At 34.6% G+C, this 15045-nt stretch overlaps 2 protein-coding genes across 4 annotated transcripts in view; both read right to left on the bottom strand.

Moving 5' to 3' along the window:
* Nucleotides 1-335: 335 nt before the first annotated feature.
* On the bottom strand, nucleotides 336-13686 carry map2k2b (mitogen-activated protein kinase kinase 2b). 2 transcript variants are annotated; one of them, XM_084412581.1, is made up of 12 exons: nucleotides 13288-13686; nucleotides 12917-13126; nucleotides 12507-12717; nucleotides 8574-8720; nucleotides 8326-8403; nucleotides 6987-7038; nucleotides 6765-6889; nucleotides 5674-5887; nucleotides 4279-4331; nucleotides 3927-3988; nucleotides 3757-3802; nucleotides 336-2369 (listed from the first exon to the last, which is right to left on the bottom strand). In XM_084412581.1, the coding sequence occupies exons 2-12, from the start codon at nucleotides 13003-13005 to the stop codon at nucleotides 2259-2261; spliced, it is 1188 nt and encodes a 395-aa protein (XP_084268707.1). In that variant the 5' UTR covers nucleotides 13006-13126; nucleotides 13288-13686; the 3' UTR covers nucleotides 336-2258. The 2 variants fall into 2 exon arrangements, with proteins under 2 accessions (XP_084268707.1, XP_084268708.1); XM_084412582.1 differs by having other exon boundaries at nucleotides 13511-13670.
* A 1156-nt stretch (nucleotides 13687-14842) lies between these two features.
* pias4b (protein inhibitor of activated STAT, 4b) overlaps nucleotides 14843-15045 on the bottom strand; it is an 18822-nt gene continuing 18619 nt past the window's right edge. For both annotated transcript variants that reach the window (XM_084410185.1, XM_084410186.1), the window contains one exon: nucleotides 14843-15045. This exon is cut by the window's right edge and continues 176 nt beyond it. In XM_084410185.1, the coding sequence (XP_084266311.1) occupies nucleotides 15031-15045 (15 nt within the window). In that variant the 3' untranslated portion in view covers nucleotides 14843-15030.

Below are 15045 nucleotides of genomic sequence, written 5' to 3'. Positions count from 1 at the left end.
CAGAGTTGCGAGATATAAAGCCAGAATTGCGTGATATGAAGCCAGAATTGCGAGATATAAAGTCAGAGTTGCGAGATATAAATCCAGAATTGCGAGAAATAAACTCGCAATTGCAAGTTATAAAGTCTAATTCTAAGGAAAAAAAACCTGACTTTTTCCTGGCTCATTTTTACCCCCACAATTCTGACTTTATAACACACAATTGTGAGATAAAAAGTCGCAATTACTTTTATGTTTTATTCTGTGGTGGAAACAAGCTTCCATAGTATTACAATTGCACTTATTAGATAAAACAAATGAAATGTACAAATAGAAATGAAAACAGAACCAGTTCATCCCCTCTACAATCACTTTATTGAGTCTGAAAGCAACAACTGTCTGAAGTTGAAGTTTGTGGCAAACGTTTGAAGGAACATACAGAAATAATCATGAGTGTGCGCAGTGAGTATGACCTCCGTTACACATGACCGAGATCAACTGAGAACACACGTGTGCATGTGACGAATCTCACCAAAACATTCTCAGGTCGCAGTTCACTACAAAATCAGAAGAAAAATTGAATTTTTATTGCATGAAAATTGAGCATAAAACTCAACTTTTTTTGTTGTTGGTAATTTTTTTCATTGGTGATTTAAATAGTCCTGTATTTTGATATTACAGTAGAAACTTACTGTACTTCAGTGTTAGTATTGAAATAATAGTATGCATGAGAAAAAGTTTGTTTTTCATCAAAGATGAAACCATGTTCATCTGTGTTGAGTGTGTAATGTTGCTGTTATCAGAGTCAGTGTTCCTGAACTCCTGAAACGCCTCCACTGTAGTCTTGAGTTTCTTCCGGGAACGAACACGTCACAATATTCCTCATTATAATAATTCATACGCAGAATAAAGGGGCGGGCCTGTTTGAGTTAGTTAGTAGTGTGTTAAACTGGTGGTTATGGTAAGGGGCGGGACATTTCCCAAACACACAAAGCACTCGACCAATCACAACACACTGCTCCAGCCGACCAATCAGAGCACAGTGTGCTTTTCAGAAGGAGGGGCTTCATAGAGACAGGAACTAAACAGGGGTGCGTTTCCCGTACAACGCCGGAAAAGTAACTTTTCCGATATTTTTTTATAAAGATATTTTGTTGTAAATTGAAAAAGTAATTTTTTTACTTTACTAGTTACTTGAAAAAGTAATCTGATTACATAACTCAAGTTACTTGTAATGAGTTACACACAATACAGGGATGCGTTTCTCGTACAACGTCGTAACTCGCTGTTTAACTACAATAGTACGAGGCATCAGTGAAGAAATTTTCCCAAAACCGCTTTGTCGCAAATTGGTCGTTCAACCACGTTGGTTAATGATGTCACGCAGGTGGTGGAGTAATAACTACTGTTAATGAATCTGTTAGAGATGTTTTGCTATAAATTACGGACATGACATCTGAAGAATATTTCTCATTTTTCTCAGTTATTTTGCTTTATTTCCAGATTCAATCATAGACTCGTTCTTACACACTAGAGCTCGTTCACACATGCACACTCTTTAATAACGACGCTTTAAATCTCTTGATGAACTAAAAGACAAATGACATTTGTATGTATTCTGAATAAAAGATCTAGATTGTAATGAATGTCAGATTGCTTATTTGGCTCAAGATCAGGATTTATTGAGTCCACGTGACATGAAAACTAGAAACTCTGCTTCTAACCACAGGTCGAGATCTGTCGCTCAAACACACAACTCTGCGATGCTGTGTGTGAATGTTCGTTAGAACGATGGTTTCGGGAAACACAGACTCGTTGAACTGCTGATAACGACTGAACTTGTGAACACAGTTGGCTAACGATGCTTTCGGGAAACACACTCCTGAACGTTACTGACAGACCGGGAAGAGAGGAGCCGCAACAATGGAGAATATGAGGAAAATAATCATAATGTTCTAGTAGAGCCTGAAAACTACATCAAGACTTTATAAAAGGGTGTAACAGATCCTTTAAAGGCAGTATAATACTACCAGAATATACAGAACTTAATTTCGCAATTTAATAATATATTATGTTTACAGTAATGGGAAGTTTGTGGGCAAAAATATCCTAAAAACGCTTCATTTTCTTTCAGCAAAATGTCTTATTTGTTGGTTTTGGCCGTGACATGCTTCATGAGATTCGTGTGTATGAAAGTGTAAAAGCAGCAGCTTTGCAGGTGTTCCATCAGACGCGCTGTAAACGTTGGTGTGTGTGTGTGTCAGGTCTGTGTGCGCGGGTCATTCGGCTGATTGTGTGGGTGTGCTGGGTTGATTGAGCCCGATAGTTTTACACAACCATCCAGCGAAGTCGACCACCTCCACCTCGGAGCGCTTGATAAACGTGTGGTTCTGTGCAAGAGACACAAGTTTGACATGAGATGTAGAACAGAAAACACTGATGCAGTTTGTGGAATAAAACCAGATATGATCTTAGTGAATAACGTCCAGCAACAGTTGATTAGATCCTATCAGATGTAATTGGATTGTGAAGAGTGGGATATGTAGGGCTCTATGAAACACATTAGATTTTTTTCCCAAATTCAGTTTTTTTCTGTTTTCTGGATCACATTTTTTTTTCTGTTTTAATTTTAATGGTTAAATACATTTTTTAGTAACCAAAAAGCATGTCTAATTAGTTGAAATCATGAAAATTGAATACAAATTAACAACAATTTATTAACAACAATTCTTAACAAAAATTGCAAGATTATGTGTATATATATATATATATATATATATATATATATATATATATATAGAAGAGTTCAGATGCAAAAGCCTCTAAGTGTCATCTGAAATTTTCTTCTAGAATGATCATTTTTATAAAGCTTGTATATTTAAGTTCAGTAATTTCACTTAAATGACAATTAATAGGTAATTTGCATTGCCATTTAAGTGAAATTATTTAACTTAAATATACAAGCTTTATAAAAATGATCATTCTAGAAGAAAATTTCAGATGTCACTTAGAGGCTTCTGCATCTGAACTCTTCATATATATATAAAATTTGAGGAAAAATGCATTTCATAGGGCCATAAACATATATATATAATTTTTGTTTTCTGTTTTTAAGTTTTCTGGATTCTATTTGAATGTTTTAATACAATTTTAATAATCAAAAAGCACGTCTAGTTGATTGAATTTGTTAAAACAAAGAATTTCTGGAAAAAATAAAGTGTTTACTTTTTCTGGTAATCAAATAAAGGCATAAAACATGAACTTAATTTATCTTTTAATCATTTGAAATTAAAACTTTTGTACTGCAAAACAGAGCTTTACTGTTAAAATTAATCCTTGAATTCAAAAAATGAAAAATAAATTTAATAATTATTATTACTGTACATAGCTCAATTCTACTGTACAACAGTAATATATTTCTGTCACAATTAAGTTAAAGTTAACTTAAGTTAAACGGAACTTTTATTTTGACGGGTTACATTTGAACTTTTGAGTTTCTGTGTTTGTATGACAATAGTTGTTCTCAGGTAATATTCATAGACACTAGTCTATATCACGATCTGATTGAAGTGTTCTGACCTGATTTTTATTTATTCATCAAACATTTGACAAATTCCGCATTATACGGTAAATCCATTTTTATGACTGAGAGCCCTAGCTTTGGTTGATATTTTCAACCTTGGTAACTGTAATAATAATAATAGTCCATTTATGTATTTATAAGCTGCTTTTGATTTAGTCTGGTCTTGCATGTAAACATGTGGAATGTGTCCTCACCATCAGCATCTTCAGGTCCGCTCTGTCTGCAGGGTTTTTAATGAGACTAGAAACACAATGCAAAGAAAAACAGCTTCAACGATCATTTCGGCACTGAAGTGTTCAGTCTGCACACACGAGATCTCACTGACATCTGAAATCACACCAATGATTGGGTGAACTGAACTCACCATTTGGTCACAAAGTCCTGGAAATCAGGCGTGAAGACGCCGTGGGGCAGTTTAGGGGGCGGCTGATGGAAAACACACAAACACGGTTTTACACTCGTATATCATTAATAACAGCATCAGATCTCATATTCACAGTGCCTTAAAAGTAATCAGTGCTCTATACACTCATTATGTAGTGATATATCTTACTGAATAAACCATCAAAAAGTGTAATTTGTGGCACTTTTTCATGCATTAAAAAAACATTTAGAAATTAGTTCAGACACATAAAGCATTGCCATAAGCATCTATACAGTATTTAGTTGATTATATTATACCCAGGCTGAAGTGTGATTGAAAACAAAACTCTCACCTCATTGACTATATAATCCAGCAGCTCAAATATAGCCATGGCGGGCCCGTGACCTGAAGGAGAACAGCCACATCAGCTCAAGAAATCCAGATTTTAATGTTGTTTTTTGTGTGTATGTGGTGTTTTTAATATGCTTTAAGACAAAGCATGTGTAAATTCATAAGTCGACACCATTGCTGAGTATTTCCTCCTTAAAACTGCAGTGAACCAAAGACAGTCTCAAAAACACGCTTTGAAATCGCTGGTGTTTCTGACGTCACAAACTACCTTGTAACCAATCAGATCAGCGTGTGATCGTCTACCAGTGGATCTCTGAGCTGAGTGAGTGAGTGGAGGCGGGGCTCATTTGCATATTCATAGAGCCGTGCATACTAAATGAGGCAAGGGTGTCGAGTTTCTTTTTTTATAATACTGGTCAACAGTCTGGAATAATTAAGATTTTTTTTAATGTTTTTAAGTCACTTCTGCACATCAAGGCTGTATTTATTTGATCAAAAATACAGTAAAAACAGTGAAATATTATTGTAATGTAAATCAGCTGTTTTCTATGTGAATATATAGTAAAGTGTAATTTATTCCTGTGATCAAAGCTGAATTTTCAGCATCATTACTCCAGTCTTCAGTATCACATGATCCTTCACAAATCACTCTAATATGATTTGATGATCAAGAAACATGTATGATTAATATCAATGTTGAAAACATCAATATTTTTGCTGCTTAATATTTTTTGTGGAAACTGATAACTAATATACAAATGTTTGGGGTAAGATAGTTAAAAAAAGTATGTATTAATACTTTTATTCAGCAATGACGCATTCAAAAGTGACAAAAAAGACATTTATAATGTTACAAAAGATTTCTGTTTCAAATAAATTACTGTTCTTCATTCATCAAATAATCCTGAAAATAAAATGCATCACAGTTTCCAAAAAAAAGAAGAAAAAAACAGTTTTCAACATTGAAAATAATAATAAGTGTTGTTAACAAATGAGTACCAACAATAACTGATAATAACTGAGCATCATATTATACTGATTTCTGAAGGACCATGTGACACTGAAGACTGGAGTAATGATGCTGAAAATTCAGCTTTGATCACAGGAATAAATTACACTTTACTATATATTCACATAGAAAACACTTATTTTAAATTGTAATAATATTTCACAATTTTTTACTGTATTTTTAATCAGATAAAAGCAGCCTTGGTGAGCAGAAGAGACTCTTTCAAAAACATTTTAAAAAAAAATCTTAATTATTCCAAACTTTTGCCCAGTATTTCCATTTAGTGATGTTAGTAGCACAGAAAATACACACTACACTTTTAATCACATCTAAAAAAAAAAAAGGAAATGTCCACAAAGCCCTAAAACCTGGTGAATGATTGCTCACCGCTGACGGGTCTGCCCGGGGGTCTGGGTCGAGGAGAGGAGCCGTGAGTCTCTGAATCCCCAACATCCATCATGGCTCTCCCGAAGACGCCCTCCAGCTCCCGGGCTTCGGGTGGAGGGATGGGATAGCGGCCGATGGCCAGCTCAACCAGAGAGAGACCCATACTCCACACATCCGACTGCACTGAGTAATGAGTGCCCTGCAACCTCTCAGGCTGAACACACACGCACACACCATTAACTCATTCAAACATGCACAATCACTTCAAACACGATCATCACTTCTAAAGGCCTCTATATATTCATGGAAAATGTCATCTTTGTTCTTCGCTTAGAGTTATCAAAGGGGTGGTGTAATGCCCTTTTCACAAGATGTCAAATAATTCTCTGATGTCCCCAGAGTGTGTATGTGAAGTTTTAGCTCAAAAATACCCCACAGATATTTTATATAGCATGTTAAAATTTACACTTTTTGAGGGTAAGCAAAGATGCACGTTTTTTTGTGTGTGTCCCTTTAAATGCAAATGAGCTGCTGCTCCCGGCACAGAGGGCGGAGCTTCAAGAGCTTGTGTGCTTTTACCTCACACACACATGCACTGAAAATTCCAAAAACTTTTAGCCTTTTATGTTCAAACCGGAGTCAGACAATGATGGAGAGACTCGAGAAGAAGAGACAACATGTAGAAGCAACAGGACATTTCTGAATGGTTAGTTGATGAATTTATGAAGCTGATGTGTAGTTATCTTCTAGTCATTGATTAGCATATTCTGTCATGATAATCTATAAATCGTGTTCAGGGGGCGGGGTTTATGTAAATTTTAGGGTTAGTGATGTCACTAACCCGTGAAGAAGCTCATGTAGTCTCTACCAGCCGTTTGTTGTAGTCCTTAAAAAGCGATTTCTTTAAAAGCAAATATCTCCCTTTGCTTTGAACTTTACAGATGTTGTTTATGCTCAAACAGCAACATTACACACTAACTAAAGTTAAAAAAGAAATAAAAAAAAAGTAATTAAATCATGATCAACCACCCCTTTAAGAAGTTCAAGTGTTACACTGAACACTGGAGTGTTGGCGAGTGAATGAAACATACCGACATGTACGAGCGTGTTCCTACAAAAGAGTTGGCCATGGAGTCGATGAGCTGCCCGCTCACACCGAAGTCACACAGTTTGATCTCCCCGCGAGAATTCACCAGAATATTTGAAGGTTTCACGTCTGTGAAAAACAGGGACATGTTTTATATCAGTGCACTCATTTTACACAGATACATATGTTTTGACAGATTCAAACATTTTTATTCTGTTTTCTTTACCTCTGTGAATAATCTGGTGTTTTTCTCGAAGGTAAGCGAGACCTCTTAAAACCTGTTTCAAGGAAAAAATATATATATATATTTTTTCAGATTTAAAAATGAACGTAGTTGCAAACATGTACAAGCTTTTTCTTTTCTTGTAGAAAACAACAGGAGAAATTAAGCAGAATGTCTAGACTGCTCTCCTTCCATCCAACAAGAGCAAGACTTTCTTTTTGTGAAATCACCAACTGTAACTGAATGGAAACAGAGACTAAAACAGATTTATATGATGGAAAAAATGACTGCATCATTACAATTGAAAACTGACCTTTTTAATCAGAGATGGCACATGGTTAAAGAATATTTAAATCTATAAATTAAAAAAAGTGTTTTTTTTTATACATATATATTTTATATCATTATATGGCTGTATATTATTGTATCATGTTTGTTGAGATGTGAACATTCATATTAGGGTGCAGCAATATATATATATACAGAATATTTTTATTTATTATTATTAATATTTTTCTCTGTATTATTCTTGTTATTTTAGCACTTGTCTCAGATAATGTTCCTTTTGCTTTGTTCTGTGAAAAATATAAATAAAAAGTTCTAAAAAAAACAACTTTTTTTTGTTCGAGTAAAATCTCCATTCAACTTCATTGTGTGGGAAAAGAGCAGCATGAACATTGTGCAAAGCAGCTCCTTTTGTCTTTCACAGAAGAAAGTCATGCATTTGGGAGTTTAATAAAATTACCTCCAAATACCTCCGGTTTCACATTTCACACTACAACGCGAAAACAGCGTTTTCAAATCTATCAACTTTGGAGAGCGTTTTCATTAATAAAAATGCTGTCTCAGTGCGAACGAACGGAAGGCCGAAACAGAGAGAAAAGATGCGTTTTCAAACGAAACCGTATAAGTGTGGCCAAGGCCTGAGTATTGGTGCATCCCTCAAACACATCGCTCAGAAACATTTTGAAGTTGTGGTTTCGTAATTGAACTCTTTTCACATATTTCATACAAGTTGAAATTCAACAATATTATTGATCTTCCTGCATTGACACTATTATATGAGAACTGAGCTGGACAATGACATAACGGTTTTCTCCAGAGCATCTAAACACACACATATATATATATATATATATATAAATGAACTAAATTAATAACTTTTTTACAACAATAATGAACCATCACTGATCTTGCTGGACTGTGACACTATTGCCTTCTAGAAACAAACTTTATTGCATTATTTTCCCTATTATCTCTGTAAAGCTGCTTTGAAACTGTACTGTAAAAGCGCTGTATAAATAAATGTGACTTGACATGTTATTAGACTAAGCACACTTACGGCTATGCTGACTTTTCCCAAAATCTCCTCTGGAATTCTGCGAGCATCTTTCAGAACCTGATCCAAAGATCCTCCGTCCTGTGGACAAGCAGAAACACACACACACACACACACACACCAGTTACCAAACACACTCACAGAGGGAACTGCAAATAAAAGGGTAAAATTAACATACTTTTAAAATGAAATCAACACCTGGGAACTTAAGTGTACTCAATAAAGATGACGCTATAAGGCTCTGAGCGTACCATGTTCTCCATGCAGATGCTAATCTCCCCGTCGCTGTAAAAGGCGCCGTAGAAGCCCACGATGTAGGGAGAGTTGCACTCATGCAGGACCTGAAGCTCCCTGATGATCTGATGCCGGATGGCAGGCTTGATCTCCAGATGAATTAACTACAGAGAGATTAATAAACACATACAGCACACAGAGACGTGTCGTGAGTGAACGTGATATTGTCTATGGACAGCATGAAGACAGACATGATGTAGTTTTGGAGGCCAAAACCCGTAGACAAGTTATATTTTTAGCACAAGTCAGTGGGTTTTTGGTAGGGCTGTGCGATTAATCGTAATTTATTTTCGACGATTATAAAAAGATAATCGGGGGAAAGCGATTATTGTGCAGCTGCCACAGTCCATCCATTCGTTCCTCCCTAAAAGCCCAAACTTTACATCCAAATCAGCCGAATAAGAGAGTGTGCATCAGTATATTGGATCCGTGCATTCGCTCTAAAGTTATTAATGATAATCAAACAACAAATGACCAAGGAGAATCACTCACTGATCTTGACTGAATAACTTAAGTAGCTTTAATAAGGATTAATCTATATTTAATGTATACAGTAAGACCATCGAGTGTTATTTTACAGGTGATTATTACATTTTTTGTTGTAGGCTATAACTTATCTGAATACAATTGTTATTACATTTTCCTGAAAAACTTAAAACGCTGTTTATTTGTATTTTCATTCTGTTGTATTTATTTGTCAGTTTTGTTTGTAATGAGTTTCTTCTTGTTGTATTGCTGACTGTTTACTTGTCTTATGGAATTATTCTTACATTGGTTAATCTAGTATTATATTTTGCTGAAGTATTGATAATTGTTCAATTTTACTGATTTAAAATTTTTTTTTTTACTCATATCGTGTTAGTTGTTTTCAGTGAAGACGGCTCAAACCTGCATCTTAGTCTGGGACTATCTTAAGCCTGGTCTGTGAAGCGGGCCAGTAAAGTTCTACTCACAAATAAATCAGTCAAAAATGCCTTTTTTTTTTTTTTGCTTTAGTTGCATGCATGTTTGCTAACGACCAAACAAAATGTTTATATGTATGTTTTGAATATGATACAGTTTGTATATGGGTGAATGACGGATAAGGATTTAAAATGTGAAGAAAAATAAAATTGGTAAAAAATAAAAATTGTAGGACTTTCTATACTTATTAGAGTGTTGTGTATGTAATGCAATGATATTTACACATTTCAAGAATGTAATTAATCTTTTTTTTGGTGAATCAGATCTTTTTCCCCATGAAAATGTCATTCCTGGGTAACAATGAATTTTTAAATTAACTACATTTCTACCATTGTTGGCATATACAAATGTACTGATCTCCATATTTGGAGCTCAACAAACAATTAGTGCTCGGAAAACTACATTTTAATCACAACTAATATAATCAATTTGGGATTTCATATAGACATGGGCTCATTTTTGGCTGCTGATAACTCAAAATTCAGAACCAAATAAAAAAAAAAAACCTGGAAAATGTTTAAAAATGTTTTCCAATAAAGTAAATAAAACTTGTTTTATCATTAACTCAACAAAAAACTGAGTTGTGTAATCTAACACACAAATATGGGTTAAAATAATTGCCCGTGTCATTGTTAGCCAGAATGACATACTGTTAGCCGGAAGGACATTCTGCAATATTTTTCAGGATTACCATAAAAACCATCCTCAGTATCAATTTACTTTCCAACACTCAAACTTGAAACAAAGTAAGAGACACTGACAAATTTTTAATGATTTAAAAATCTGTAAAATTATAGTAAATCTGTAAAATTATAATGCTAAATAAACAATGGCCAAGGGTATAGTCCAACACATTATACAGCTAAAACATTTAGGGCCCTATTTTAACGATCTGAAACGCAAGTATCAAAAGAGACGCTCCCTGACCTTTGCACATGCTCTGGTGCTTCTTCGGGATCTTCTTTTTGATACAATATTATGTCACATGACATACCAAAATGCATTATGGTATAAAATGGTCATTGATGTCTGTTATCCAGGACTGACATTAAATTTGGAGACAAAAGTCTTTCTGTCATAAAAATTTAAATAAGCTTAGTATTACCACTATATTTGTAGGTATTGTTGAAAACATCAATACAATTATGCCCAAGTAGATTTTAAATACTTTTATAATTATATTTTTTAAATTTTTGTTGTATTTTTGTATTCAGATTTTAAGCCGGGACAGTTACCCGGAATGACATTTTAGGACTTTTGAGCTCAATAGTTCTTTAAAGATTAATTATTTATAATAAATTCTCACATGAGCAATTAAAGAGGGGGAAGTTGAGTCACTTATGAAGTGCATTTAAAAATGTATACATTTTTAACATTATGAATATGCTTTGGACACCAAAATTGACACACCACGTCATTGACCCATAAATTACAGCAAATTTCCAATGAATTCCCTTTCATTTCAGTTAAAGGAGAACTCTGGTCAATTTTAACATTGAACTCATTTTTTTGTCTATTTGGAGTGCTGTCAGTACAGAGAACAACGACAAAAATCGGTGTTGCCTACACTGTGTTATCCTCTTTTTAAAATTTGCACCCTGTTGACTTCAATGGGTCAAGTTTTTTTAACCTGCTTGCCAGCGCTCATACCTGTATTTACATCCTGTTTTTAGTCGAAGTCCATAGTAATCGATTGTCGAGTTCACGCCCATAGGTTTAGTTACCTATGATCACGCGCGTGAACTCGGCAAGCGATTACTATGGACTTCGACTGAAAACAGGATGTAAATACAGGTATGAGCACTGGCTGAAATAACATCATTTTTATTCATATCTTTCACATCTACTGCAGTCAGATTCACCGTGTTCACTCTGAAGGAATCACTCACATTGGCTGTGCACTTGTAATGACACATCAAGGATGTTAAGAGGCTAAAAGCAGGTTTAAAACTTGCCCCATTGAAGTCAACAGGGTGCAAATTTTAAAAAGAGGATAACACGGTGTAGGCAACACCGATTTTTGTCGTTGTTCTCTGTACTGACAGCACTCCAAATTTACAAAAAAAAGAGCTCAATGTTAAAATTGACCGGAGTTCTCCTTTAAGTTTCCAACATGGAATATTTCCAAAATTCCCCATCTAAACTTCCCATGGAAAGTTTCTTGAACTTTACCAGAATTTGTCCACCCCTTTGCAACCCTAGTAAGAATCATACATTTTTATCAGTCACAGTCAGAGCTTATTTACTGCGATAACGCGAAAGCCAATGGAAAACTCCTATTGGGTTTCTGTCGAGGGAATCTATACACTTACGATGGAAGTCTAGCAGGACAATCCCAGTTTAAAAGTTGAAATGTGATGCTTGTATTTCAAGCCTTTGATATTTGTGACCCTGGACCACAAAACCAGTCACATGGGTCAATTTTCTGAAACTGAGAGTTATACATCATCTGAAAGCTGAATAAATAAGCTTTCCATTGATGTATGGTGTGTTAGGATAGGACAATATTTGGGAGATACAACTATATGAAAATCTGGAATCTGAGGGTGCAAAAAAATCCAAACATTGAGAAAATCTCCTTTAAAGTTGTTCATTTCTATTGGTGATTGTGCTGCATTCACTCACAAAAATAAATGTTTTATATATTTACGGTAGGAAATTTACATAATATCTTCATGGAACATGATCTTTACTTAATATCCTAATGATTTTTTGGCATAAAAGAAAAATCAATAATTTTGACCCGTACAATGTATTGTTGGCTATTGCCACAGATATACCCGTGCGACATGTGACTGGTTTTGTGATCCAGGGTCACATATGGAGTAGTTCTTTGAAATTAAGACATCTCTCCTGTTCAATCTGACAAACGAGTCCAAATGATTCTCTGTGAAATAAAGACGACAAACCAAACGCTCGCGACTCACCTTGCGGGCCATTACGAGTCCAGAGGGTTTGTGGCACACTTTATTCACCACACCTCCATTTCCAGCTCCCAGTTCGCAGATATGCTGGAAATCATCATCTTTCAGTTCGCCCAGATTGGCTTTCTGTGTGAGGAAAGCTTCTAGACGCTTCTTCTGTTGCTCGTCTAGATCCAGCTCTTCCAGCTTCTTCTGCAGGGCCTCGAGATTCGCTCTGAGGTTTGAGAAAAACAAGTCATTTAGCACTTCTGAAGCGACACGATGGGTTTATTACAGGAACTACAGTAGTCAACACTTGAAGTGGATCAAAACCTTTCATCAAAGTTATACATGAATTTTAAACAACACCCATTGAACAACTTTGATTAATATTGACTACTGTATTTCAGACTATATACAGCTTTATTACTTACTCTGACACAGCATCTATGGATGTAGAGGTTGTCTGTCCTTCTCCGGATCCAGTAATAACTATGGGATCTGGTCTCTTTTTGGGAGCCATGACTGACGTGTGAAAAACCCTTCAATCTCTGGGACAGTAAAAGGCGAGCTCACACTGAGCTTTACTCAATAATGACTGTATTTTACAGCTTGTCATCGAGCTGATCAAGTTCCCAGATCACCTGGTCAGAAGAAAAAAACCCTGTTTCCTATCCAGATCTGATCATTATCATGAAAAATCACATTTATAACACTGTGTGCACATTCACTTTGCGCTAATATGACACTGACTCTAATATATCTTGTATTATATAGATATATTGCACACAAACTGTAAAATCACCTGTAAACGTATAACCAGCATGAGCTACTGCCCATTAAACACACATGACATTCTTTCAAACTGAGCAAAAAGCACATAAACTTCGTGAAACGAGTATAAATGAACTAGAAGTAATAAAAAAAACACATTGTTTTGATTTCTCAGCCCGCGCGAGAGGATGCTGTTAGCTTGCTAGCTTCAGTCTGTGTGTTTGCGGAGGTTTAAAGCGTCTGTCAGCGCTCACTGTCTCTCTCATATGATGGAAAATGAGTTCCCGAACCCCGTGGTGGGTTTGAAGCCGGTCCCGGTGAACGGAATGTCCCGGTAAAGGACGACGAGGATCCAGACCGGAGGGTGCGGTGAGTTTCGGCCCCTTACCGGAAACATCAGAGACTGCAGATCCCGCGCGGCAACTATCGCGAGACGAGACTTGCTCGAGAGCATTTAAATTTTAACAAACATAACATACAAAGACAGACAAACTTTCTAACAATAGACAAGTTATAGTTCAATAGACAACAAGAAAAATATTTAAAGAAGACTAATTTACCTATTGGAAATCATTTGCCAAGAGATGGCAAGGCAAGTTTATTTATATAGCACATTTCATACACTATGGCAATTCAAAGTGTTTTACATAGAAATAAATTAAAATCATCACAAAATAAAAGCAAGGAAAATTAAAACAGTTATAAAAGGAATTTAAAAAGATAAATTAAACAGTTATAAAATGAATTAAAAGAGTAAAAAGATGATACATAGATAAACTTCTCATCTGGCAAAACACCGGTGTATTATATTTTATTATTATTTTTATATTATATTTTTCATATTTTTCTCAGCTCCCAGCTGTACTCTGAGGTTTTTTACTAAGCAAGAAAAATACAAAAGGGGGCACAAAAATGAATAAAAGCATATTATGAAAGAATATTAAATATGGCACACATTTTAGATGTTTTTATAGCTTTATTATTTACAGACATTGAAATCGTATTCAAATACAAATTCTATTGTTGTTTGAAGATGTTTCCAATAAATAAAAATAGGTTAATACAAAAACTTGCTTTGACTAGATTCTTTAAAACAAGCACTTTGAAATCAGAATTACTTAATAATAAACAAAATTAATAAATAAAATTACCAATGTATTTTTACTACGTCATACTATAGTTTTTAAATTATAATTTTACGCTGCAATGTCATTTTATTTCATATGATCGTTTTATTCTTATGTACTCTATTTGCATTAATGCTATTTTTAACTTATTTTGCTCTTGCAAAATATGAATGTCAATATATATAGTTTTTGTCATTACAATGAAGCTCACTGAATTTAAATTGCTAAACTAAAACGAGAGAATAAAACATTTATTTTTACGCAGTTCCAATTTCTTGATATTTTTGTTAATATTATAGGTTTACTGAATTTATTGTACATGTTCCTAATATTTTACTCTTTTTATTTGTGCACTCATTGCATGTAAGCTGCAAATGCTTTGTTAATTCAAATGTACAATTTTCATTCAAACAATATAAAATATAAAATGTGAGGTTACAATGATTTTACAAGTGCTTTGATTGAGACTCATCTCATAAAGAAACTTTATTGGCACCACAATTAAGATTTACAACAAAGAAAAACAACAAACAGAACAAAATTAAATGACAAAAGGTTCACGTCAGTTGGTCTTTCAGCCTTATATGCTAAAACAATTGGCAAAGTAATTCATAAATATTATCAATTATAAAAAAATAATAAAAAAATCAGTTAATAGTTTT

Source organism: Rutilus rutilus (assembly GCF_951802725.1).
Source record: "Rutilus rutilus genome assembly, chromosome: 6".
Taxonomy (NCBI): domain Eukaryota; kingdom Metazoa; phylum Chordata; class Actinopteri; order Cypriniformes; family Leuciscidae; genus Rutilus; species Rutilus rutilus.
The sequence above is the reverse complement of the archived record's forward strand: the minus strand, read 5'-3'. Positions and strand labels throughout refer to the sequence as shown.